At 48.2% G+C, this 27,021-nt stretch overlaps 1 protein-coding gene across 1 annotated transcript; it reads left to right on the forward strand.

Moving 5' to 3' along the window:
• VAX2 (ventral anterior homeobox 2) lies at nt 1–26,401 on the forward strand. Its single transcript, XM_061156316.1, has 3 exons — nt 1–235; nt 19,192–19,379; nt 25,745–26,401. Exons 1-3 carry the CDS (start codon nt 1–3, stop codon nt 26,183–26,185), a joined length of 864 nt encoding a protein of 287 aa, XP_061012299.1. The 3' UTR covers nt 26,186–26,401.
• The last annotated feature ends 620 nt before the right edge of the window (nt 26,402–27,021 follow it).

Here is a 27,021-nt window from a genome sequence, read left to right on the forward strand (position 1 = left end):
ATGGGCGATGGGGGCGCTGAGCGCGACCGCGGCCCCGCACGGGAGTCGCGGAGCGGGCGCGGCAGGGACGGCGGCGGAGCAGAAGACTCGAGCGCCGATGCGGGCGGCCGCAGCCCCAGGGAGATTGCCGGGACTTCCGACTCCAGCCCTGCGGGCTCCAGGGAGAGCGGCGCCGACAGCGACGGGCAGCCGGGGCTCGGCGAGGCAGACCACTGCCGCCGCATCCTGGTGCGAGGTAAGGGGACGGCTCGAAGCCGTGGCCCACTGAACTTCCCTCCCTTCCCTCTCCGGGGCCTCCGACCTTCCTGCAGCCTCCACCTCCCAAGTCCTATATTCATTCAGACGATCGTCGTCCAGTCATTCATTCAGCAAACATTATTTTGAGCGTCCATTGTGTGCTGGACATTGAGCTGAGTGCAGGGGACAAAGCGGCGAGCGGTACGTGAGAGATTCCCGTTTCACTGCCTTGGGATGCTCAGCTCTCTAGTCTCACCCGCGCGGGTTACCGTGGCGGGGGGCGAGATGAGAGTGCGGGGATGCGGAGAGCCGAGTCCCCGCCCCGCGGCCCTCGCGGCGGGTGCGGAGAAAAGCGTCACGAGCGCTCCGCGGGGTCAGGGCGAGGAGGGACCAGCGCCCGGAACCGCGGGAGGAGAAGGCCCGGGCTCCGCTCAGCTGCCGGGCGCCTCCCCGCTCCCTGCCCAGCCCCGCTTCCCGGTCCCGGCCTCGCAGGCGCACGGGCTACTCCCGGGAGACGGCACCGGAACGCAGAGGGCGGCGTGCGCCGCGCTCGCCGGCCGGGGCTTCGCTCTCGCGGTTCCACTTCCTCGCGGCGCCTGGGCCCAGCCGGCTCTCGGCGCGGCCTTCTCACGGCCTGGCTTCTCGCGTCTCTCCGATTCTCCCTCGCCCTTCGCCCTGCTCTCTTCTTTCCCGGCCATTCCCCTCCGCCGAGCTTGCCTTCCCCGCCTTCCCTCCCTGCAAGAGTCCGAGTGCCCGGCTCTGCCTGGCTTCCTCGCTGAGAGGCTGCGGCTTCCCCGGCCCCCAAAGCCAGCCTCACGCCCAGCTCTAGGCTCGCCTTTCGCCGGATCCGGGCCTCGCCCAGCAAGATAGGAGAAGAAAGGGGATTCCGAGGTCTTGCCTTAAGCCCGTCCCTAGGCCGCGGCGAAGCCCGAGGTCTGTTTCCCTCACCATCCCAGAGTCCCGGACTGGGAGACCCAGCGGAAAGAGGCCACTCGAGGGTAGCGGCTGTCCCCGGTTCCTCCCTCTGCCTTTTTCTTGCCCTTTCTTTTTGATCGCTTCTCTTGAGAGCCTGAAGGCCTAGAAGGAAATCAGCCGGAGCTGATTTCCTTTGCCACCGCCTAGGGAAGGGAAACCAGCTCCAGGACCCCCGAGTTTGATCCGGGCTGGGCTGTGTGTGAGCTACCCACACACAGACTGAGACACCTTGGCCTGGTCGCTCACGGCCTCCCCACAGCTGCTGAGTCTGGGTGACTCTGGGAATGGGGCTAAAGGCACAGCGTGGAGGCAGCCCAGTGTGAAGTTGCTTGATGACCATCCGGGACACAGACTCGGGGACCCTGGTCTTCAGGAAACACAGGAAGCTCCAGGCCAGGTAGAGTCACTCCGTGCCAATCCGGGGCAGGCTTTGGGGGTCAAAGGAGGTGGTCCCCAACCAACAGGTGTGTGGACCTCTTGGGCACTTGGGATTAAATTAGATCCATTCCGTAGACTGTGGGGTGTCCTGTGTACAAGGCGTTAGCAGCCAGTTTGGAATTCCGTTAAGGAAATCTGCAAGGCTTCCAGAAACAGAGAAATCAGCCTCCTAAGCCCACATTCCCAGATTAAGGACACTCACCACCTCACACTTCATCTGTGGGTTTTTCATTTCCTTCTGCCTGAACAGTTGTAGTTCTGTACCCACCTACCATCCCTTCTGCTCTAACTCCGTGCAGATGGAATAGATTTTGTGTCCGCATGCGATGACAGATAACTCCCAGGTGTTGACTCTTGGAAGGTAGGATCAAAAATGATGCCTTCCAAGAGACCACCCACTCCAGGAGCAATCATGGAGCCCCTGCTGGATGTGGGGCAGCTAGTGTGCACCACCAGCTGTACTTTCCCAAATTCATGGAGGCGATACAGCAGCGCCACTGCGCTTAGACAACAGAATGGAGAGAGAGTACAGAGGAGGTATTTATTCACTTAAAAGAAATAAAAGGTAAATGCAGGGCCCGCGTAAATCTCTCTGTCCTTTTCCATTTAGCGACAAGGAGGTTATTACAGGCCTCAGATACCAGGGACGTCATTTACCGCTAATCCCTCCTAGCCAGAGTCACCTGCGTCACTCCGGGGCCCCACTGGGCCCAGGGCGGAGGCCCAGCACTGGTGAAAGGAAGTCCACAGCAACCTGGTCCCCCGCCCAACGCGCTCTAAGCAGACAGTACATTTTGCCCTTGACCTCCAAGGATCTATCCTCCCAAAGTACCCATGGAGGAAACCATACAGTGGGGGAGAGTAGGCGGTTAGTGTGTCCGCTGTTAAGTTGCTGGCGGGGTGAAGGTTCTGGGAAAGAGCCCCACTCTCTCTGAGTCTTTTTTTCTGCCTCCTTCCCTTGCTCCATTGAGGGCTCCACCCCAAGGTAGCAGACCTGTTGAGGGAGTCCCAAGACGCAGAGGAATAAGAGAAAGGCCTGGTGCTGGAATTACGTGAAGCCGATTTGGAATACAAGGCTTATAGCCCTTTGAACTTGAGCTAGTTTCTTTGCCTCTCTGTGACCCAGTTTCCTCATCTGAACGAAGAAAGCGTAGCTCTTCCCTTGAGTGCCTGTGCTCAGGGTCAGAGATGTTGTCTATAAAACTGCAAACAAGCAGCAGGATCTCCATAAATATTCTGTGGACCGAGAAGGGTAGGAGCTCCAAGGAGACTAAAACTGCTTCAGGCCGTGGGCCTCCTCCCTCAGAGGCCTCCCCGACCGCAACCCCTGGCCCCAGAGGCTGTGTGAGCGTTCGGAGGTGAGCAGCCAAGGGGACGGGACTGGATGATGGAAGGAGACCCAGTGCCACCTTGCAGACACACAGTGCGGCCTTCCCCAGTCCCCTTCGAGGAACCCTCACACAGCCAATCACAGAAGTTTCCCTGCCCCTGCAAAATGTGGGTCAGGGAGCCAGGAAGGCCGACCTGCCATATCCCCTGCCTCAAGATGGAGGCCGCTTCACGCCACACAGGGGCACAAGCAAGGCTCTGAGATAACAGGGGTGTGCACGCAACAGGCACCCCAGACACTCTGCTGAGGACACAGCTAGGCTTCCACAGGGGCATTTGGAAAAGACAAGCCGTGGGCAGGAAGCAGGTGGAAAGAAAGCTGCAGCTCCAAGTTCGCTGCGGTCTGAGTGGGACTGCCTTTTCGGTGGAGCTGAGATCCCTTCAGTCAAAAGAGGGGGGACAAGTCTCACCCCAAACTCCCAAACCTCACAATCCATGCTCTGATCTGCACACTCAGATGCACTTAGGTGATTCTCAAATGGACTCAGAGTCAATTCAGCTTCTGGACAGATCCGGGAATGGCGGTCCACCAGCCTCACCCACCCAGCAGATGTTATGAACAATGCCTAGCGCTGATCCCAGCGCACACAAAGCGTCCCTCTGACCTGCCAGTCTCAAAACCCCAGTCGGGCCTCCTCAACTCTGCACTGCCACCTGGGCCTGAGTCTACAGAGTTCAGAGGCGACCCCAGTGCACTCCTGCACCTTGAGACCTGTGACATCCTGGGCCTGACTCAGCACCCCTCTGTCTGGTAACAGGCGGACAGGAAAACTGCAGGAATCCTCGGACTGAGTGAATGACTGCTCCCCTCACCCCTGCAGCACCAACACCCACTAGCAGAAATGCTTTCGCCTGGGATCCCGATGGATGTGCCCAGGGCCTCTGGCTATGGCTGAACAATTCCTTCTGTGGATGTGAGTTTGGAGCAAGGGGTGATTGAATTTAGCGGGGTCTAGCCCCCTGAGAATTGAGGGCAGTACTGGACCCGCGCTGCAGAAATGTATTGGTGGAAATAGCACAATGGCATACACCAGGCAGAGCCTTGGATGCTGCGGACATGTTTGAGGATGCTGGGCAGGGGGCTAAGCCTTCTGGGGGGCTTGAGCTAGTAGCAACCCAGGGAACAGTCAAACCCCTTCTACAGCCGGGTCTGGGCTCAGCGTTGAATGGCATCACCTGCTTTCCAGTTGGATTTACAGCAGTCCCAAGACCCAGGATGACTCAAACTGGACCTAGCGTCCTCAACCCCCACCCAAGTCATGGCAACTCCACGAGGGAACACCTGCCACCCACCCCCCGTCCTAGATGGGGTGTCCTGGCAATGGAGTCGGTGACCCAGAGTATTTATTGGAAGGAGCCGCTGGATTGCAAGGCCCTGTGTCTGGGCCCTCCGAGCACCAGACTTTGGGACTGGAGCCTCAACATGTCTGTTAAGAGATAACCGGACCATACCTCCCAGGCAGTGGTTGAAAGCTTTAAATGATTCATGCAGGGGATTGTGCTTTGGGGGTGTGGGTTTTGGTTTTGGTTTTATTTGGGGAGTTCGTGGGGAGTATTAGGTTTCTTTTTTATTTTCCTAGGATTGTTTTCGTTTTATGTTTGTTATGTTTTTCCTTTTGCTTTTTTTTTTTTTGGTGGAAGGACCCACATTCTCACGGTGGGTCTAGGTGTACCCTATCATTTTGGGTCTTTATTTTTTACTTGATATCCATGCTTCCACCCCACCCCCAAGACACACATACCCCCAGAAGCAGACCTGCAGACAAATGTGTCGTCGTGTTGGTGTGTCTTGCGTGCACACTTTCATTTTCTGGGAGCTGTGAAGGGCCTTCTGGGGCGCCTCCGGTGCTCAGCTAGCGCTGCCGCCCTGGCTGGTCTCTTGAACTCGGGTGCCTGTGGACCCGCCGCCAGCATCCCGCGCCCAGCAGACACGGACACGCGCGCGCGCGCGCGCCTGAAAGGTCGGCGCTTTTAGGCGGCCCCCGGGTGACCCGGCCGGGACAGTGGGTGGGTACTAGGAACTGGAGGGGAGGGAGCGGACTGCCGCAGCGTGCGTCCCTGGATCTTTGTTCGGCTGCACCAAACGCGTTGAGTCTCCGCACAAATGCGCACCCCCTGGAGCTAGACAGGGCTTCTAAGGCTCGCGTTGGCTCGACGCCATATCTTCAATTACCCGGACTCAAGTCCTGGGCCGAAGTAACCAACCCAAGCTCCCTCTCAGTTCGCTCTTTGATTTGTGTTTTAAATGGGCGGCGAGGTGGGGGACGGTATAGGAAGCATATGCGTTTTGTCTTTACTTCCTGTGTGCTTAGTATAAACTAAAGGTCGGCCTGACCCTCCTCGGAAAGTCGGTAGCGGGTTACCGGCAGTACATCCCGCGGAGTTGCGTACCCCAGTGTGAAAACCTCTGATAGAGGACTCCACTCGGATAGAGTGGGCCGACCCAGGGGTCCCCGGGACCCGGGTGGTCTGTGCGCCTGTGTTGCCCCACTCCGTCCGCATCCAGGAGGGAGGTTGGATGGTCTCGACTAGGGGTGCCAAGGTGGCAGTGGACACCGCAAAAAGGGAAGGCGGCGCCAGGACGAAATCTGGCCTGCAAAGCGGAAAAGTGGGCGGACCTGGAAAAGCCAGGGCTGCGAGCGCAGCGGGGCGGGGGCGCGGCTGTGAGACGCTCCTGCCACCCCCGACCCAACTCACCCACGTTTTCCCATGAGCTTGCCCTTCGCTTGCTAGTTGATTGATTCCACAAACATTAACGAGTACCTACTGTGTGCCAGTGGAGGAGGAAATGGCACCCCACTCCAGTATTCTTGCCTGGAAAACCCCATGGACAGAGGAGCCTGCTGGGCCACAGTCCACCGGGCCGCGAAGAGTCGGACACGACCGAGCGACTAAGCAACTCCGTGCCAGACCAGCACGGTGGGGCTGCTGGCGCTGACAACCAACCGAGAGACCATCTGGAAAGCGGGACATGCGAGGTTCCTGGCCCGCCGGGGCGGCGGCAGGGCCTGGGTGGCGAGGGAGCCATGTAGGCGAACAATGCAAGGAAGGAGGGTGCAAGCCGGGTCCCCTAGACACCACGCAGGGACCACGTAGGAGGTAGACACCGCACCCGCCAAACCCTGTTGGTCTCCCCAGACGCATTACGCGTGCATACAGTCGGCACTCAGTAAATGTCTGCCGAATGAATTAGAGGAAGCAAAACCAACCTCTGGTTTCACTAGGTAGGAGGCCGCCACGCCCCTCCCCGCGAAGAACGTCTGTCCTGCAGCCACCTCCTTATTCTTTGACGTTACAAAGGCGTTCCTAACATGAAACGGTGATGATGCCAGAGCACAGAATAATCGTTAAACTAGAAAGTTGACGGCACCCTATTTTTGGAATTTTGTGCAATCGTCAACTTCGGGGGCCACTGAAATATAAAACCTGAAAAAGCTCAAATATGGTTCTTTTTACTCGTTCTTTGGATCCCCAGGGACACGGAGGCAGTCTGGAGGCAGGCAGAGTCTGGACGAGGAGGCCGGGCAAGAGCAGGGCCCGCAGGGCGGTAGTGAGTCTCCCGGTTCTCCGCAGTTGCTTGGGGGAGGTTCCGCTGCAGAGCCAATCAGGGAAATATTAATAATTAGGTAAATCTGCGCCCCTTCTCCCCGTCCAATTCACAGGCCTACGTTCCTTGGTTGGAGCTTGAAATAACGGGATAATTAAAGTTAGGTTTGTTGTGTTTTGATTGTCCCCCCGCCCACCGCAGAGCTGCTGGCACCCAGGGCTCGGCGGGTGGAAGACACCCAGCGAAGAACGTAAGACCACGCTCACAAAATAGATGGGAACAAAACAGGTAGAGCATTTAAATTCAAAAAGCAATATGGGGACTTCCCTGGTGGTCCAGTGGTTAATGCAGGGGTGGGGGGATATGAGTTCCACCCCTGGTGGGGTAGTTAAGATCTCACAAGCCTGTGGAAAAAACAAACCCAAGCGTTTACAGAAACATTGTAACAAATTCAACAAAGACTTTTGAAATGGTCCACATGGGGAAAAAATATAAGAAAAAAAAAGCAATACGGTTTCAAGGTTAAAAAAAAAAAAAAGGTGGTAGGAAGCTCCCAGAAATAGCCACCGGTGTGCTTCCATAGATTTCTCCCCTCTTACACGTTACAGAAGCTGTCTTGGAACTTAACATTAAAAAAAATTTTTTTCAACCCCCTGGGGTCTTTTCCACCCAACCATTTCACACTGTTCCCCTTCTGCACAGTATTTCCCCTCCTCCAAAGGAGGAGGAAAGCGGATTTTTGTATCCTTTAGAAGGGTGTTCCTGTTGTTTTCCTCTGGTACATTGAAGTTTTGTAATTGTGAAAAAGTAAAACCAATCCAAATATCCAACAACAAGGGACTGGTTAAATAAAATTTTATTATAGCTGCATAATGTAGTACTATGCAGTTGTTAAAAATAATGAAGCACTTCTAGATGGAAAGATATTTATTGAATAAATTATTAAATAAATTCATTTATCAAATGAAAAACAGCGATTTGCGGGAAATCTTACTTTTGTAATATATAACTTACCTATTAATTTTTTTCAGTTACTGGGGAAGTTTGAGAGCTTGAGAAATGAACTCCCAATGCCCAGGTCTTTGAGCCCTTGAGTGTTTCCTAAAGATAAATTACTAGCAGTGGAATTGCTGCTTCAGGTCAGAGCCGCAGGCTCACAAGCCTCGAGTGTCATAGTGAAGCTGGTCACTGATCTCTCCATTCAGAGCCTGCAGTCTTAATGTACGGTGATGAGATGTTGTTATTTTATGATCTTTTCATTAAAAGCGTGATTGAAAATTCATGTGGAAAAAAAAGAGTTACACTCTAAAATTTTTTAATGTGTTTCCTTTAATTTTAAAATAGTAATTCATCTGATTCAAATATCAAAAAGTTGTTTTAAGTACACATGAGCAATCTCGTCCCCATCCTTCCCCATCCTCCAATTCCCACTGGGCTCAAAGGCAGCCATTATTTACTGCTTTCCAATATGTTATTCCAAATCATTTCTATGATTCTGTCAGCCAGTCCATTATTTTTTCTTCCTTTTGCTTGTTATGCATATGGTCGTATCTATATATATTTTCCTGCACCTTGCTAATTTCACTTACCAGTGTATCTTAGGGTATAAAGAACTCCTGTTAGTTTTTTACAAATGCATAGTATTCCATTTCTAGAGACTGGATAGACCATAATGTATGTTATACCACCTGTGCCCTAATGGTAGACATTTAGCTTTTTTCTTATCTTCTGTTATTATATACAATGCTATATTAAATATGCTTGTTCCTTGGTCATTTCCACATGTGTGGGTCTTATCTGTCAGAGAAGTTCCTGAAAGTAGGTTACTGGGTCAAAGAGTATCTGTGTTTGTGATTTGAAAGATAATGCCCAAGGGTCCTCAATAAGATGGTACCTACGCCCCTTAGCAATGCCTGAAAGTGCTTGTATCCCCAAGTCTTGCTATCACAGTTCACACTTTTTTTCTTGATAGATGTTAAATTGTTCTTTCAGGGGAAGAAAAGTTTAGCAATTTAGACCCCCACCTTTGCCCTCTCCCCATATTAGACATTATATATCTCACACATCTTTGCTAAGAAGTTCCTCACTGGCATTTTAATTTTTATTTCTTTGATTATCAGTGAAGTTGAGCATCTTTTCATGTTTATTGGCCAGTTGCACTTCTGCTATCAATTCATTTCATGTGACCATTTTAATTTTCAAATATTCCTTTCCTTATTGATTTTTAGAAATTCTGTACTGTGGACAGTGGCTCATTGCTTTCAATATATGTTGCAATTTGGGGGGTTATAAATTGTCCTTTAATTTTTTTCTGATGTCTTTTGTTTTCTGAAGTATAAAATCTCTAATTACAAAATCAATCCATGCCATTTCATTATATCATGTAAAAGTTGCAATTTCTTCATTTCCCCCACATAGTACACTTCTACTCCCAAGATGCAACCTCCCAAACTTTCCCTAGACATTGAAAACCATAAATAAGTTATAGATTGCAAGAGTGAGGTTTTTTTTTTGCAAACTTCTTTTCTTCATTTAATAGATACTTTTCAATCTAGAACTACCTTGTTATTTTTAACAGTTGCATAATACTATATTATGCAGATATAATAACATTTATTTAACCAGTCCCTTGGTGATGGATATTTAGGATGGTTCTACTTTTTCACAATTACAAACAATACTTCAATGTTTTGTATCCTAATTTGAACAGATTTATTAAAAAGTCTCATTTATGAGACTATATGAAAACAAGTGAGACATTTTATTATATTAAGGAATGGTTGTTAATGTTTCTAATTGTGACAGTAGTATTGTGATTGCTTTTTAAAGATACTTATAAAATGATTTATAAAAACATTTATAAAAATGTTTCTGGATGAAATTACATGGTGACTGGGATTTGCTTAAAGTTATAGGGAGATAGAAGAGCTAGGATTGTTACTGAGTTTATAATTGTTGAAGCTGGAGGATAGGTATATCACAATTCATTATATTTTCTCTTTTTCTCTCTTTTGCTCTTGTTTTGTATGTTTGAAATTTCTCATGATAAAAATTTTAAAATAATAAACATCATTTCACATATATCTGGTATGCATATAATTACAGGGTAAGTTCCTAGAAGTTAAATTTTTAAATCTGAGTATATACACTTAAAATTATGATTGATATTTCTAAACACCAAAATGTACTAATTTATACCCCTGGAGTTTGTGTATAAATATACCATTTCTCCCCCACATCCTCCCAACCTAGGATGTACTTAGTCTTTTAGAGCAAAATCTTTTCAAGTGAAAAAAAAAAAATCTTGTTTTATTGGTGTTTTTGATTACTAGTCAGGTTAAGTGTATTTTCATATACTTATTTTTCATGTTTATTTCCTCTTCTGTGAATTTTTCATTCATATGCATAGCCATTTCTCTATTGGCTTACTCATTGTTTTTTTATAGTTGTAAACTATGTATAGACTACATAAATATATAACATATATGTAACATATTTAAACATACAAATATACACATATTTAGTATGTTTGTATAGAAAGAAAATGATCCCCTTTTCTGTGACATATGTTTCAAACATCCCCAGATCTATTTCATTCTTTTTTCTTCTTTTTCATTTTCAACCTTGCTGTGAGTTGGGTTGTTGTTGTTGTTGTTTTTGACTCAAATTTTTTGGGCTTCTATGTTTTAGTTCTCAACTAGAAAGTTCTTCTCCAGCCAAAGGTAACAATATTACATATATTACATATAATGTATATGTTATATAACTTAGAATACTCTTAAAATTTTTGTTACAAAAATTCAATATATGTTACAATTTTTGAGTTTATAATTTGTCTTTTGTTTTTCTTTCTCATGTCTTTTCATTTCTGAAGCATAAAATATTCTTTTAATTATAAAACCAATTCAAGCTGAAATGAAGTGTAAGTTGAAAACTCTTCATTTACCCCACCCAAGGCACTTCACTACCAAGATATACCCTCCTAGACTTGCTTTGGTAATTGAAAACATAAATATGTAAGTTATATATTACAAAAGTGGGGTTTTTTTTTGCACACTGCTAAAATAGTCTGTCTGAAGACTGTGACAGTCTTTGCAACACACCAAATAATAAAGAAATACATGAAGTAAGATGGGGGATATCTTTCCTTCCTTACCAGCTTCCACTCCACAGAGTGAACAGAAAAGAGAGGTGTCCATCCTGCCAGATTTAATTCTATATAGATATAAGCCCATGGGCACCCACATACACACTTTACTTTTACCTGTTGTTCTTTATAAAACTGGGCTTGTACACATGAACTTGTTTTCATGTAGCAGTATACAGTAGACACCTATTCAGGTCAGTATATGAAGATGTACTTCATTCTTATTAATGTCTACACAACAACCAAGGCATGACCCTACTGTGGCTTCATCAGTGTTGCTATTGATAAACATTCAGCTTTTCCTCTCTCCCACCCCTTCTTACAAACTGCTACAAACAGTGGCTCTTTATGAAATATACAATATTTCTCTGGGGTAGAAACCTCTGTAAAATTTCTGAAACAAAAGAACTATACATTTTTAAATTAGGTTAGGCACTGTGAAATTGTCCTTCAAGAAAAACCTTTCCTCTATTAACCTGTATTCTCACCAATAGAGCTTGAGAAAACCTATTTTCGCTCACCTTTGCCAGTACAATTTTCCCAGTCTGATAAAGTATCTGAAAAAAAGTTATCTCTTTTCTATTCTAATTTTCATTTTCTTTAAGTCCCTCTGGGTGTATTTTTTCATATTTATTAGCCACTAGTATTTCTTCTTCTCTTAGTAACCCTTTCATATAATTTATGCAGTTTCCTACTGGACTGCTTGACTTTACTCGTTAGACTATAAAGGCTGTCTGTGTACTAGACATTAAGACTGTTATGCATGTATTATTAATATTCTCCCAATCTGTCGCTTTTCTTTTAACTGTCTCTCATCCTGCAGCAGTTTTTTTCTCTAGATACTCAAATCTGTTATTTATTTTTTAAAACTCATTAGTGTTTTTATTCCACTTTCAAAGATTTATTTATTTCATCTAAAGTTTTAATCCATCTTGTATATAGTTTTGCATGCACTGTGAGATAAATGACTTTATTCCAGATGATGCACTAACTGTCCAAAAGCCAGGTCTTGAGTAATCTTGTCTTTCCTCCAACTAATTTGAACTTTCATCTTGATAATATCGCAGTTCCTCATATAGGCGTGGATTTGCTTCATAACTCGTGTGCCAGCATCACCAGTTTAGTTGCTGTAGATTTGTAGTATATTTTGCTTTGACGGTAATGCAAGAATTCTCTCCTTATTCTTGCACATTTTTTCTCAACTATTCTTCCATTTTCAATGTTTCCAGTAAACTGGAGAATGAGGTTTTTTTATAAGGAATTTTCATAGTGATTACATTTCATTTGTAGATTAAGGCAGAAACGACATTGTTACATTTTAAAATGAGTGTGTTAACAACTTATCATGTAAAGTAACTAGCTAGGTGCTACCTTGATGAAGTCTGGGTAAGACTTTGAGGGGGTCTACTGGGAGAGGTAGTGGGAGATGGTCATTTTTGGTGCTGGAGGTCAAGAGCGTTAGCTATCTGTAATTAGGCAGGAGTCACCACCTCTCCCATGGCAAAGGATCTTTGGTGGAATTCACTCTCCCTGGTACTCCTGAGGCTTACCCCTCTTTGAGGAGACCTGAAGGACAGCAAAACTCAGCCTTCATTCCACTTAGACTCATGCATTTCACCCTAACAAGACCCTACCCACCCAGAGGCTCTGGAATTAAGCTGTCCTTCCTTCCTGGTGTCCCCCACACACATAACTCCACCTAGAAAAGCAACAATTCAGGGAAGAGGGCTCTGTCAGTAGGAGGGGCTAAATTTTGCTGCAGGGACAACCTCAAATCTCAGAGGTTCAACAAAGAAATATATTTCTAAATCACTTGGTAAATCCATCACAAGTGGGCAGGGGCTTGTCTTGGTACTCAGAAACCCAGGCTGATGAAGTTCCAGCTTGGCTTCTGCCTCTGGACCATCCCAGTAGAGGGAAGGGGAGGTGGGAAATCCAGACCTGGCTTTTGACATGTTCCCTGAAAGTGACTGCATCCCTTCCTCTTGTCTAAAACAAATCATGTGTCTATATCTGATTTCAAAGGGCAGAAAATGAATGCAATCCTACTGTGTGCCTGGAAGGAATTGGAAACACTGGCGAGCAGCATCCTTGGTTTATCCATTAGCTTGACTTTGATGAGCGGTCTCCTCTGCTGGTCCTAGCTAAAACAGCAAGCACAGAAGCACTGACTATTGGATGTTAGCTATTTGGAGAAGGTCAGAAACATCCCGTGGTTTTACTTTCTAGTGTTTATCATTACCTTACATATTAGATTTTTTGGTTTGGTTTTGTTTATCTGCATTGGGTCTTCCTTGGGATGTGTGGGCTTCTGTGGTTGCAGTACTCAGGCTTAGTTGCTCTATGGCACATGAGATCTTTGTTCCCCAACCAAGGATCCAGCCCACATCCCCCGCACAGGAAGGCAGGATTCTTAGCCGCTGGACCACCAGGGAAGTCTCTACATACTCATTTTTTAATTTATTATCTGTCTGTCTCCCCAGTACAAGGTCTACGGGAACAGGGACTTTGTCAAATTTGCTCATTTCTATGTTCTCAGACGCAAGAGTACTATTTGGCACATAGCAGACATTTATTACAGCTTTCCTGGTGACTCTAAGACAGTAAATAATCTATCTGCAATGCAAGAGACCGGATTCAATCCCTGAGTCAGGAAGATCCCCTGTAGAAGGGAATGGCAACCTACTCCAGCATTCATTCTTGCCTGGAGAATCCCACAGACAGAAGAGCCTGGCAGGCTACAGTCCATGAGGTTGCGGAGTCAGACCGACTGAGCAGCTAACACATGCAGGCATTTTTAAAATTTATGTTGAATGGTTGAATATACACAGTTGTTTTATTTATATAAATGGGATAGTACTACTTACTTTCTTTCACTTAATGTCAGTTTATATGGATACTGCCTCATTCTTTTAGCTACATGGTATTTTATAAAATATGAACGGCATGAATGTATCGTAATTTGTTCATCTGTGTCCCTTGTGGGGAACACTCAGGATGCTTTCAAATTTTCAACATTTTGAACAATGCTGCTGCAAATATCTTTATGTATACCTTGGAGCACATGAGTCTGTGCTTAAAATAAAATTGCTGGGGCAATAATTACGTGCTTCTATAAACTTGACAAATGCAGCCTTGAAAGATTATGACAATTTATGGTCCTACCAGCAGTTAATGGGAGTGTGGAATCACCAACAGTGCATCTTTGCTTTATTAATCATCTACTAATGTCTCTCCGGTCTTATGGGAGATAGAAAATTATCCATTGTTGCTTGGGACTTGCATTATCCTGATTACTGTGAAGCTGTGTTCATCTTTTCACATATTTATTGGCCATTTGGATATGTTTCCTGTGAATGGCTCACAAAAATTACTTGACCATTTTTTCTATTAGACTATTACCCCTTTTTAAAATAATTACTCTTAATTGTATTTTATATATTCTGGATATTATTTCTCTGCCTTTTAAAAAAGACTTTCAATTGTGTACTTTGTATTTTATCTTGGTTTTGATGCTTTTGTCATATAAAGTTTTTAGATTTAATATAGTTGAATACATCCTTTGTTTTTCCTTTACAGTCCAGGTTTGCATCTTACCTGGAAAACTCTTCCCAAGCTTAGGAATATAAAAATAGCTTTTCATATTTTCTTGTAATTTCTTCATCATTTTACAGTCTACAATTTGCTCTCTATTCCATTTGAAGCATTATTCTTTATGGTGTGAGACGTGAATTTAACCTAATTTTATTCCAAACCTGGATAATTTATGGTCCTCAATCTACTTAACTGCATTGAGAGCCTAGACATACAGAATGTTCCCTTTATCATAGACTCTGTCAGTGTATATCCATGGCTCTCATTGTATACTCCTTATTTCATTTTTTCCCAATATTCAGTAATCTGAATCCCACCATTACCATTTCTATTATATCCATGTTTCATTTATTTACTTAATATTTTAGCAAACAACAACAAAACATGCCAAGAGTTTAGACTGATGTTTTGTCACAGAAACTGACAAATCTGTGGAAAGAATATTTTATATTTTCAAATGAAATGTCTACTTTAACTTCATGCTGAGTATGTAAAATCATAGATTTAAATTTGTTCTAGTAAACACTAAAATAACTGCATAACTTTTGAAATGACAAAGATTTATTTATGTACCATTTTAAATCATCTTACAAACTACGAGTGAAATGCAGAGGCACTTGGGGAGCTTCTATTGTATTCTTTACACAAACAGATTTGTCAGTTTCTATGACAAAACATCATTCTAACCTCTTGGCATGTTTTATTGTTGTTGTTATTAATGTCTTATTTTGAAATAGTAAGAGAATCACAAGAAGTTGCAAAAATGGTAGAAAAGCCCCATGTATCTGCAACCTAGCTTCTCACAATGGTGACATCTTATATAACTAGAATACATGATCAACATCCAGAAATTGACATTAATTCAATATAATTAACTAGACTAGTGACCTTCCTCAGATTTCACCCATTTTTTGCATACACTTTTTTCTTAGTATATAGTACTGTGACATTTTATTACACTTACAGGTCCATGTAACCACCACCGAAATCAAGATTCAGAACTGTTTTGACACCACCAAGAAGCATCATCCTGCTGCCTACCCCTTTGTAGCCACAGTCCCCCTTCCCTAACCCCTTGGCAGCACACATCTGTTTGCCACCTCTACAACTTTGTCATTTTGATAATGTAATATAAATGGAATCATACAACACATAATCTGAAGGACTGCCTTGGGTTTTTTCACTCAGTGTCATTTGGAGATGTATCCAAATTGTTGTGTCTGTCCATAGTCATTGTTGTACCACAGTTTGTTTATCCGTTCACCCATTGAGGAACACCTGGGTTGTTCCCATTTGGGAGTTATTACAGGTAAAGCTGCTGTGAATATCCCCCTGTAGGTTTGATGTGAACCTAAGATTTCATTTCTCTGAGATAAATTGCCCAGGAATGAGGTTACGGGGTTCCAAGGTTAATATATGTTTAACCTTTTAGGAAACTGCCAGGTCAGTTTCCAGAGTGGCTGCACCGTTTTACATTCCCAGCAGCAATGAACGAGGCATCTAGTTTCTTGGTATCCTCACTAGCCTTTGGAACTCTCACTCTTTTGCCTTTTCGCTCCTCTGATCATTTTTCTCCTGGTTTTCATTTGTTTTCTCCTGATGGCTAGTGGGGTTGAACCTCTTTTCCTGTGCTCATTTGCACGGCCCTTGGGGCTTCCCTGGTGGCTCAGAAGGTAATCAGTCCACAATGCGGGAGACCTGGGTTTGATCCCTGCGTTGGGAAGATCCCCTGGAGAAGGAAACTGCTACCCAATTCTGTATGTGGCCTGGACAATTCCATGGACAGAGGAGCCTGGTGGGCTATAGTCCAAGGGGACGAAAAGAGTCAAACATGACTGAGCAACTTTCATTTTCACTTTTGGGATATCCGGGGACAAGTCTAAGGTGCTTGTTCCATGCTCCTGCCTCTCCTGGCCCTGTGGAGGAGGGCTGCCCTCGGCTGCTCCCTAAGGCAGGAATATCCCCTCTTAGCTCCTCTCCAAGGAGGAAAGGAGGGGAAGGGCTGTATGGTTTGACATCAGAGGTCAAGAGCAGTCTCAGGGCTTCAGGTGGGCTCCAAGAGGCTCACCCGGAAGCGGATGTGAAGCTTCCGGCACCATATATGACATCCATCACCCTTTCTCCTCTTCACACCCCTCAAGATACTTTTAATAAAATCAGTGCCTTTGGAGATGGGTTCGTTGGGTGTTGTGAGGAAAGTTCTGAGCCTGATTTCACAATTGGAAACAGTAGAACCTGAGCAAAGAGGACCCAGTCACAATGGGGTCACAAACATTAACCCACCGTTGTGAAATGTAGAAAGTATTGGAGGGGGGAAGCTTGAGATGTCCAAAAAAGCCTGATTCTACCAGCCTGCCAAGAGCAAGGCTCCCATCCGTGTGCTGTGTCCTGCCCAGCACCCTGGAAAGGCCAGCCCAGTGGTGGGGGACAGCCTCTGGACCATGACTGCGTCCCCAGGCTTACCCTCTCCCTGAGGGTTGACTGAGAACACGAAGGTGTTTGAACCTCTGAGATCAGGGGTATGACCTGTGAGCCGAGCCAGGAGCCTATGAAGAGCCAAAGTGCACCCTGGAGTGGGACTGCCCCGTGTGATCCCGTGCTTAAGAACTCACCCTGCAATGAAGGAGACTCGGGTTCAGTCCCTGGTCGGGGAACTAAGATCCCACAACCACAGCTAAGACCCAATGCAGCCAAATAAATAGAGTACCTCCTGGAGTGGGGAACATTAACTGGCCCTAATAGGAGGTAAGCAGAGCCAGTCTCATAAAGTATACTACAGGACTTGGAGGGAGAGATCTCAGGTTCTAAAAGTAGGTTCTGCAGTCTTATGGCTCACAAGGAGCCTCTTGACAGACAGCACCGCCCAAATGCAATTCCTTTCCTGCGTCTTCCGGGGCAATGATGAGCCTGTCAGAAGATTCCATTTTCTACCCATGATGTCTATAATCTATCTCTTCACTATAACCTATTAACGGAATCACTAAGAATTACTAAAGGAGGGTATTCATTAAGTAAAATGGCGGTGTTTCTAGAGTTTTTTAAACACTGTCAGTATGATCTTGGGTAGGTACTTATAACGTGTTCCTCCACTTCCTCATCTCTAAAATGGGGATAATCACAATTCCAACTTCACTGAGACATAGGGAGGGTTTAAGCACTTAAAACGATGCCTGGCCCAGAGCACGCACTGCAGAGATGTCAGCTATTATTGCTAGTGGCCAAGGCTGCTAAAGCTTCTGACTGCATTGGAAACTGTGTGTGCCCTCTGGAGAGGGGTGGAGTTCCTGCAACCTTGGAGGCTTGCTCTGTTACCTGTGCTTCATCAGGGCTGCCTTGAGTTGAGAAGTTTCCCATTGACATTAATGGCAAATTACTGTTAGTTTAGCTTTATTATTATCAACAGTGTGTGTTGGGGGAGGTTTGGTAAATCCCAGGTGGCACAGTGGCAAAAAATCCGCCTGCCAAGACAGGAGACACAGGAGATGTGGGTTTGATCCCTGGGTTGGGAAGATCCCCTGGAGTAGGAATTGACACCCCACTCCAGTGTTCTTGCCTGGAGAATCCCATGGACAAAGGAGCCTGGTGGGTTATGGTCCATGGGTTCCCAAAGAGTCGGACATGACTGAGCTCACAGACGCATGCACAGAATACGATGCTACATATTTCCACACTCTAATTTTTGACATAAACTTTTCTAATAACTAGATTTGAAGCCATCAGTGTGTGTGATTCAAACATGGATCATCTTTGCCCCTATACTTAAGGTTAATGTATATATTATAATCCACCTCCGCACCCCCCACCTCCAGGAAATTTTGCTTTGGCTGAGTTCTTTAAGTGGGACTATCTGGCAAATGTTAGCTGCAGGTTTTTCAACCTCTCTTAAGTAGGCTTCAAAATACTGAAGATGCCCTGCATGGGTGACGTTGGTCCAGGGACCAGGAGGGTGGCCCTGCTGTCCAGGACTCAGCACACAGGGAGTGGCAGAAATTCCCCCTCTGGAAGGCACCCCAGCAGCTTGACACAGTGGCAGTGGTCCTCAGGCTGCTCCTGGGGATCCCAGCTCCACCCCACACCAGCAAGCCTCTTCAGGGACCCCAGGAGAGTCTGTGGACAGAGAGTGCACCCATGCATGCTACACACACACACACACATACACACACAGAGCTTAAGACCTGGCTCTGGACATCTCCTCGAGTAAGCCTTATCTGATTGATCAAATCCAATTCTAAACCATCCTTTCCTCTGCACTTGAGGACTTGGTATTTTCTCTTTACATTTGTTTCTTATTCTGCCAAGGAAGAGAATCCTGGCTGGGGGCAGAGTGAGTCCCTTCTGCCCAGGCTGGATGATAAACCTGACATTTGTACTGAGGCCCATTCACATACACAACATACTGCATTGGGTGATTGAGGAGGCTAGGCCCAGAGAGGGTAAGCAACTTGTCAGAGGTCATACAGCCAGGCCCAGACCTGAGGAGCTTCCCATCAGATCATGCTACCTCTTTTTTTTTTTTAATTTTTTTGTTTATTGTATTTTTGGCTGCACTGGGTCTTTGTTGCTATGTGCAGGAGGCTACTCTCTAGTTGCAGTGTTCAGACTCTCATTGTGATGGCTTCTCTTGATGTGGGGCACAGGCTCTAGGTGGCCAGGCTTCAGTAGTTGTGGCCCACAGGCTTAGCTGCTCTGAGGCATATGGGATCTTTGTGAACCAGGGATTGAACCTGTGTCCCCCGCATTGGCAGGCAGATTCTTAACCACTGGACCATCAGGGAAGTCCCACGCAGCCTCTAATTAAGATGTTCATTGGCGGCTTACATCCTTAACTAGTGAACTAACTTGCCTCCTTTCACGACCCCTGCAGATGCCAAAGGAACCATCCGAGAAATTGTCCTGCCCAAGGGCCTGGACCTGGACCGGCCCAAACGGACCCGCACATCCTTCACGGCTGAGCAGCTCTACCGCCTGGAGATGGAGTTCCAGCGCTGCCAGTACGTGGTGGGCCGGGAGCGCACTGAGCTGGCCCGCCAGCTGAACCTGTCCGAGACGCAGGTAAGAGGGCAGGGCCAGGCCATTCCACGGCTACCCTGGCATCCAGGAGTGCCCTGGGGTCTGAGGCCGGTGGGCTGCTGCCCGGAAACCCAGCTTTGGAGTTCAGACACCTATTAGGGAAAGGCTTAAAGTTACTGGTAAACCGGAGCAAATAAACACAGTGCTGACAAGAGAAAGTTGGCATTTGCCATTGGAGGTGGGGTAGTGGGGCACTTCTGGATCTATCAGGCCCTTTGGATGGAATTTGGGGAAAGGCCAGAGAGATAGGGGAGAGGGACATTCAAGATGAAGGCAGTGGCTTAAGGGGGTGTTTGTTGGTGCAGGAGGGAGCCTGCAGAAAGGCATGGGGCAGGGTTGGCTTGCTGGGAGCACAGGTTCAGGAAAGCGATGAGGCATTACAGATGTGGGTTGGGGACCTCTCATTTCCACTTTCGGGGCCTTTTCCCATCCTCCCTTCATCCCAGTGAGCCTCAGAACCTCCTGTTGGAGAGAAAAGGTCTGAACTCCCCCTTCACCCAGGTAGGGCTTAGCACTTAGCAGTGGTCTGCCCGACCCAAAGGAAAGACTTTTGTAAACTGAGCACCTACTCTGTGTGAATGGAGGCATTTCAGACTGGTCGTTGTTGTTCAGTCACTAAGTTGTGTCTGACTCTTTGTGACCCCATGGACTGCAGCACACCAGCTTTCCCTGTCCTCCACGGTCTCCCAGAGTTTGCTTAGACTCATGTCCATTGAGTTGGCAATGCTATTTAACCATCTCATCTTCTGTCACCCCCTTCTCCTGCCCTCAGTCTCTCCCAGCATCAGGGTCTTTTCCAATGAGTCGGCTCTTTGCATCAGGTGGCCGAAGTATTGGAGCAGTATTATTCAAACTAATAGATCTAAATAATAATGATAGTAGTAGTGGGAAATTCCCTGGGGGTCAGTGGTTAGGACTCCATACTTTCATTGCCCTGACCTGGGTTCAGTCCCTGGTCTGGGAATTAAAATCCTGTAAGGGCGTGCAATGCAGTCAACAAAAAGGTGGTAGTAATAATAATAATGCCTCCCCAATATTTATTGTGCCAAGACACTGTTCCAAGTTAGTTATGTTAGTTTGCTAACCCCTACAACCCTGTGATTGTAGCAACCAGTATTATCCCATTTTACCCATCAGGAGAGGTTATGATGCCCAAGGTCATACAACAAATAAGTCCCAGAACTAGGATTTGGACAATCTGGCCCCTTTATGCTGCCTGTATACTGGGCAACCACGCTGGAGCTTGTCAAAAAAAGACTCAGAGACGCTAAGTCTAGCTACAAGTAAAGAGCTTGAGGTACCAATAAATGTATCAAAAGGGCCAAACCAGGAGGCATGAAGGGAAGAGGAGAGGAAGGAGAGAAGGAAGCAGAGAGGGAGGGGGAGGACTGGGGAGGCTCTCCTCACACCACCCTGCTGTCTTGCAAGCCGGGGCATCTCCCTCTGGCCTGTTTTCCTCCAGCCGCCCCTGTAGAGTCCCAAACAGCCCAGCAGATGGCCTGGGGCAGCTGGGCCCTCCTTCTAGCTGAGCTCAGCTGGGCTGGACAGCCAGGCTTTGTCCAGGAGGCCTGCAGTGGCCAGGCGGGGCAGAGCGCGTAGAGGGAGCCAGGGAGACCCCCTCAGACCAGGGTCTGAGGTGTAGGCACAGGGTCCCTCCTCCTGTTTGGCCTAATTTCCCTTTGCCTCACGTAGTTTACCCCCCCAACTCCCCCCTCTGAAACATTCTTCGCAAGGGCACCTCAGATGCCCAGGCCAACAACTCCTCCGTCCTCATCCTTCCCTGCCCTGCCAGTACAGGCCACCTTTATCTGTTCTTTAAGGTCAAAGCCAAGTCCCTTCTCTTCCAGGAAGCCTTCTCTGAGGCTTCTTGACCTCACTGCAAGACCTGTTCCACATGGCTTGACCTGTAAAGTGTGGTGTGTGTGTGGGTGGGTGTGGGGGGGGGGGCGATGGTGGGCACCGACCGATGTGCATTTCCCCAAAACAAGAATGTATTTGAAGGGCACATCTGCTCTTCAGGCCTCCTTGGGGAGCCCAGCACACAACTGGGTACACAGTGGACCCTCAAAGAACCCTCAACTGACTGGTTACAACTTACCAGCCTCCTTCCCCTTCCCCTGGCCCTAGAGCTTGGCAGACAATATACAGTATTACTGAGAGTTTCCTGTGTGCCAGGCATTGTTCTAAGTGCTAGACGTGTTCTGACTCGTTTGGTCCTCACCACCAGCTCGTAGAACAGGTGTGAGGTTTTTCTTCTGACACTATGTGGTGTGTTCCCACACCAGCAGCAGCCAGTTCTCCAGTACCAGCTGGTGTCCAACAATACAACTCAATTCAGTTCTGACCTCAACTCCTGGAGGTAACACCCACGCCACAGGTTATGACCAGCTATACAAGGCGGGTTCCCACACCCTCTCCTTAGGTTTGATAATTTGCTAGAATGACTCACAGAACTCAGGAAAACTCTTTACACTGTATTTACTTCTACAAATGTATTTATTATATAGGATGCATGCATATATGCTGGGCTAGGTCATGTCCGACTCCTTGTGACCGCTTGGACTGTAGCCCAGCAGGCTTTTCTGTCCATTGGGATTATTCAGGCAAGAGTACTAGAGTGGATTGCCACTTCCTGCTCCAAGGGATCTTCCCAACCCGGGGATGGAACCCACATCTCTTGCATCTCCTGCATTGGCTGGGTGGATTCTTTACCCACTGAGCCGTCAGGGAAACCCCATTATAAAGGATACAACTCAGAAATAGGCGTATAGAAGAGATGCATAGAACCAGATATAGAGGGGAGAGTTCATGGAGGAAACGTCATTGTTCAAGAGTCTTTATAACCCAGTCTCCAGACCCATTATGCTTCCTGGAGGGAAGGGAATGAAAGTTCCAACCCTCTAATTACAGGTTTGGTCTTTCTGCGACCAACCCCCATTCTAAAACTAGGGGTCCACCCTGAGTCACCTCATTAGCATAAACTCAGGTGTGCTCAGAGGGGGCTGGTTATGAACAACAAGGAGCTCTGGACCAAGAACCAGGGACAAAAGCTAAGTGTACTTTTTTTTTAGTACAACAGAATGGCTCTTTATTATTTTTATATTAAAGAGAAGGAAACGGAGGCACACAGAAATTAAATACCATGCTCAAAATGTAAAGCAGGCACATTCATTAGCTCATCCAATCTTAATAAAAAGTTAGCTTTCAGGACTTCCCTGGTGATCCAATGGTTAAGACGCCAAGCTTCCAATGTAGGGGGCGTGGGTTTGATCCCTGCTCAGGGAACTACGTTCCCATAGGTCACACAATGCAGTCAAAACACTAAAAAAAAAAAAAAAAGATGACTTTATGAGTCATATTATTCCCATTTCACAAAGTTGAACTCAGAGAGACTAATTAACTTGCCAAGTTTACATGGCTAGAATTTTGTGGAGTTTTCAGCATATTCACCTATGCATATGCATGCGTGCTTAGTCACTCAGTCGTTTCCAACTGTTTGTGCCCCCGTGGACTATAGCCTGCCAGGCTCCTCTGTCCATGGGATTTTCCTGGCAAGAATACTGGAGCAGGTTGCCGTTTCCTCCTCCAGGGGGTCTTCCCTACTAGGCATTAAAGCCAAGTCTCCTAGGTCTCCTGCATTGGCAGGTGAATTCTTTACCACTGGGAAGATATATTCACCCGTACTGTTGGGCAAATGTATCATTGACTGCCTGCTGTGTACCCGATGCTGTTCTAGGAAGGCCCTCCCCTCCCTGTCACACCCAGGACAGGACAGGACAGGACAGGAGCCCCTGGAAAGCTCCCCTCCTGGTGGGTCGCACCCCGTTACTGCCGCTCGCTTTGTACCTACTTGCCCTGTGTTTGCGGGCAGCGGTCAGTCTCTCTCCTGCTCCATCCTCAGGGTCCAGAGGGAAGGAACCGTGACCTCTGAGTCTGTCCTCCCCCGCCAGGTCAGAGGAAGGAACAGGGAAGGTGAGCAGTATACCTCACACGGAGTGTGGGCCCCAAGGATTTCCTGTTTGATCTCTGCCACAACCCAGGTGTTTTTGTCCTTATCTTAAAGATGAGAACTGAAACTCAGGGGTCCCTGGGGCTGGTGCCTGGCCGAGAACCCAGAAGGCTTCCCAGCAGGGGAAAGGATTACAGGGACACACAGAGCCATGTCCCCAAGGATCTGGCAGGACCTCTTCCTGGAGCAATTGAATTTCAGTGTGACTAACAGTCACATCTTTCGGCCAGATTTGGCCGAGTCATCCTTCCTCCTTGACTGCCCTTCATTGATATCAGCTTCAAATGTCACCTCTTTAGATGGGCCGTGTTTGCCACCCCACTGATAAGACACTGCCTCCCTTCCTCTCCTCTCCTTATTGTGCCCCCTTTCTCTCCATCGGGGTCCCCAAAGTGCCAATCCACAGCTGTTGTCTGTGCATACCAAGTTAATACAGAAATGGAGAGTACATGTTTAGAAATATACAGAGCAGTTTTTCTAACAATTCACTCTAATTGTATTTTACGAAAGTATTGGTCCACAACAGATTGGAAACATTAAAAAGTGACTCCTCACCACGAATCCTTTGAGAGATGCCGCTCAAAGCACTTACCGACACGGCGTCAAAGCCACCGACAGCCACACCTATTCGCTTGTATTTGTTGTTTATCATTGTCTGCCTGGCTACCCTGCCCACCCTACACGGCGAGGATCCTGCCGCCTATAACAGTGCCTGGCACATGTGCTGTGCGTGCTAAGTAGCTTCAGTCCTGTCTAACTCTTTGCAACCCCATGGACCATGGTCCACCAGGCTTCTCTGTCCATGGGATTCTCCAGGCAAAAATACCGGAGTGGGTTGCCATGCCCTCCTCCAGGGGATCTTTCCAACCCAGGGATTGGATGCTCAGTCCACATCTGCTGAATGCATGAGCAAGTGAGTGAATGCAGGAATCAACCTCAGGTAGATCCCCTAGCTCCCTGGTCACTTTCATTTATCGAAAAGCAATCCAATCCTGTTGAAAACACCCAACTCATATGTATTTCAGATCTTTTCTTCTCCCCCCTCCTCCACTCAGAGCAGGCATGTCCCACTGCTGGAGGGACATGCAGGGGAAGAGCCCTCTAGAAAGCCTCTAGAAAGGAGGGGGGAGTGTGGTACCCCTCCCCCACCGGGGTCAGAAGGGCAGGGAGGGTGGCACCTTCTGGCCTGAGGAGCCTCATGGCCAGAGGCCTTGGCTGGAGGGTCGGTTGCTCCCACAGGGGGCCTGGTAGGCATCGCCCCAAGCAGCCTCAGCTCTGCCCTCATCCTCTCCCGGGCCAGCCTCTCGGCCCTGCTCCTCCTCCCCACCTCTCCTTCCCCGCTTCTGTCCTCCCTTCTGTCCTCCCTGCTGTCCTCCCTTCTGTCCTCCCAGGCTGGAGGAAACCGGTGGGTCTCCCCGCGCTTCTGTTTCCCAGCCCTCCACTCCACGGTCCCTGGCTGGCACACTGCTCAGCCAACTGCCAGCCTTCCGGCACCTCCCAGCCAGAGCAAGGGAGCTCTGCTCCTGGGAACGTGGACCTGGGTGCTGCAGCAGTTGACAGGGTTGCTAACTGGGGAGCAACTGTCAGTCCCTCCTCCTCAGACACTTCAGGACTCCCAACCTGCCTCCTTGGCGGAGCACCCTGTCCTTCCCCAGAGAGGGGAGAAAATCCCATCACCGTGAGGGGCCCACAGAACTGACCACTGAGCTCGCCTGCCTCCCAGACTTCCTTTCCTTCTACGGCGGGGGGAGGGGGGGTTGGAATGCTGGGAATGCTGGATGCCAGGTGCCTGGTGCTGGCAGAGGGCAATTTCTCATCTCATCAGCCTTGAGCTTGAGAACGGTCTCTGCTCTTTGGTGGCTCCATTTAGGATGTGGGGTACTTGGCACCTCTCTATCCCCAGTTTGGGGAATGTGGCCATTGGAAGTGTCCCGCACCATCCTGACACGTCCTCTTATACTGGGTGTCATGTTGAGAGGTGCTTTATAGGTGATGGGGTGGGAGGGGGATGCCGAGAGGTTCAAATAGGGGGATGGCCAGATGGGCTAGGGAGCCCCCTTCGAGATGGGCTAGGGGTCAGGGGGAGGTGAGACAGGAGGAAGTGGGGGTGGCTAAGAGTGAAAGGCGTGTGGGCCAAGAGGGGGACCTCATCTGTGCCTCCCCCATCCAAGAGTCAGGGTAGCAGTGGGTTTGGGGGGCCAGGGTCTCTTGTTTCCCGCTAGGGAAGATCCTGACGACAGTCTGACTGCTCTTCTTCCCTCTCTCGCTGCACCCCTGCTCCCCCCCACTCCCTGTCCCCTCTCCCTCGCGGACTCCCCTCCCCTCACTCCGCCCCAAGGTGAAGGTCTGGTTCCAGAACCGCCGCACCAAGCAGAAGAAAGACCAGAGCAGAGACCTGGAGAAGCGGGAGTCCTCCTCGGCGTCCAAGGCCTTTGCCACCTCCAACATCCTGCGGCTGCTGGAACACGGCCGGCTGCTGTCCGTGCCCAGGGCCCCCAGCCTCCTGGCGCTGACCCCTGGCCCACCGGGCCTGCCTGCCGGCCACAGGGGCACCTCCTTGGGGGACCCCAGGAACTCCTCCCCACACCTCAACCCGCTGACCTCGGCCTCAGCCTCGCCCCCACTGCCGCCCCCACCGCCGGCGCTCTGCTTTTCCACCACCCCGCTCCTGGACCTGCCTGCTGGCTACGAACTGGGCTCCTCGGCCTTCGAGCCCTACAGCCGGCTGGATCGGAAAGTGGGCAGCCCCGGCAGCGGTAGCAAGAAGGCCAACGCTTAAGTCTCGACCCCCCGCGTGACACTGAGCCCCCAAACACAGCACCACCCCTGCCTCCTGGGCCCAGAGGCAGAAGGAGCAGGCGCCCGCCCTGCCCTGTCCACCCCCAGCTCAGAGACTCTCCAGTGGCCGGCGCTGGTCCGCAGCTGGTGTGTGTGTGAGTGCAGTGTGTGTGTGTGTCTCACTGAAATAAAAGGAAAACAATGACAAGAAGGGAAATCGAGTCCCCACAGCACGCCACTGCCTCCGTCCCCTCTCTTGCCCCTCCAGGGGAGGGAATCAGGCTACTGATTTCCCTGACAGGCATGTTCACAGCCGGGGAATCTGGTACCCACCTGACTCCTGCTCTCAATTCAAGCTACCACCCAGGTGTTTCACCTCCCATGGTAGCACCATCCATGCCTTTGTTGGTACATGTTGCCCTTTGCAAGCTTCTCTTTCAAACGTGTACTCTAGAGGTGGAATGTCAAGTCCTTGGGGAGGGTGATCAGTGAAAGATCAGACGAGGATCCAGAAAGCCAGAGAGAGGGCATCACAGGTAAACCCAGGCAGGATCCCACATGCTTTAGAGGACCCGCGCATCACAAACACCCCAACTTGAAGCACTTCAAAATTTTTTTCTTGCTTAAATAAGACACTTTTGTTTAACCTTTTAAATTTTGCAGTAATTGTAGACTTACAAGGAGTTGCAAAGATAGTCCAGAGAAATCTAGGTACCCTACACCCAGTCTCTCCCAGTGGTTGCATCTTCCATTCCTGCAGAATAGTATCAAAACTGGGAAATTGACATTGATTGTGTGTGTGTGTAGTTCCATGTCACTTTATCATCTGTGTAAGAT

The sequence above is a fragment of the Dama dama genome, chromosome 11 (genome assembly GCF_033118175.1).
Source record: "Dama dama isolate Ldn47 chromosome 11, ASM3311817v1, whole genome shotgun sequence".
NCBI classification, from domain to species: domain Eukaryota; kingdom Metazoa; phylum Chordata; class Mammalia; order Artiodactyla; family Cervidae; genus Dama; species Dama dama.

Coding starts and splice junctions, on each gene's coding strand:
- VAX2 (XM_061156316.1), top strand. CDS start 1: ATGGGCGATGGGGGCGCTGAGCGCGACCGCGGCCCCGCACGGGAGTCG. Junction 236..19,191: donor CCGCCGCATCCTGGTGCGAG/GTAAGGGGACGG, acceptor CGACCCCTGCAG/ATGCCAAAGGAACCATCCGA. Junction 19,380..25,744: donor TGAACCTGTCCGAGACGCAG/GTAAGAGGGCAG, acceptor CTCCGCCCCAAG/GTGAAGGTCTGGTTCCAGAA.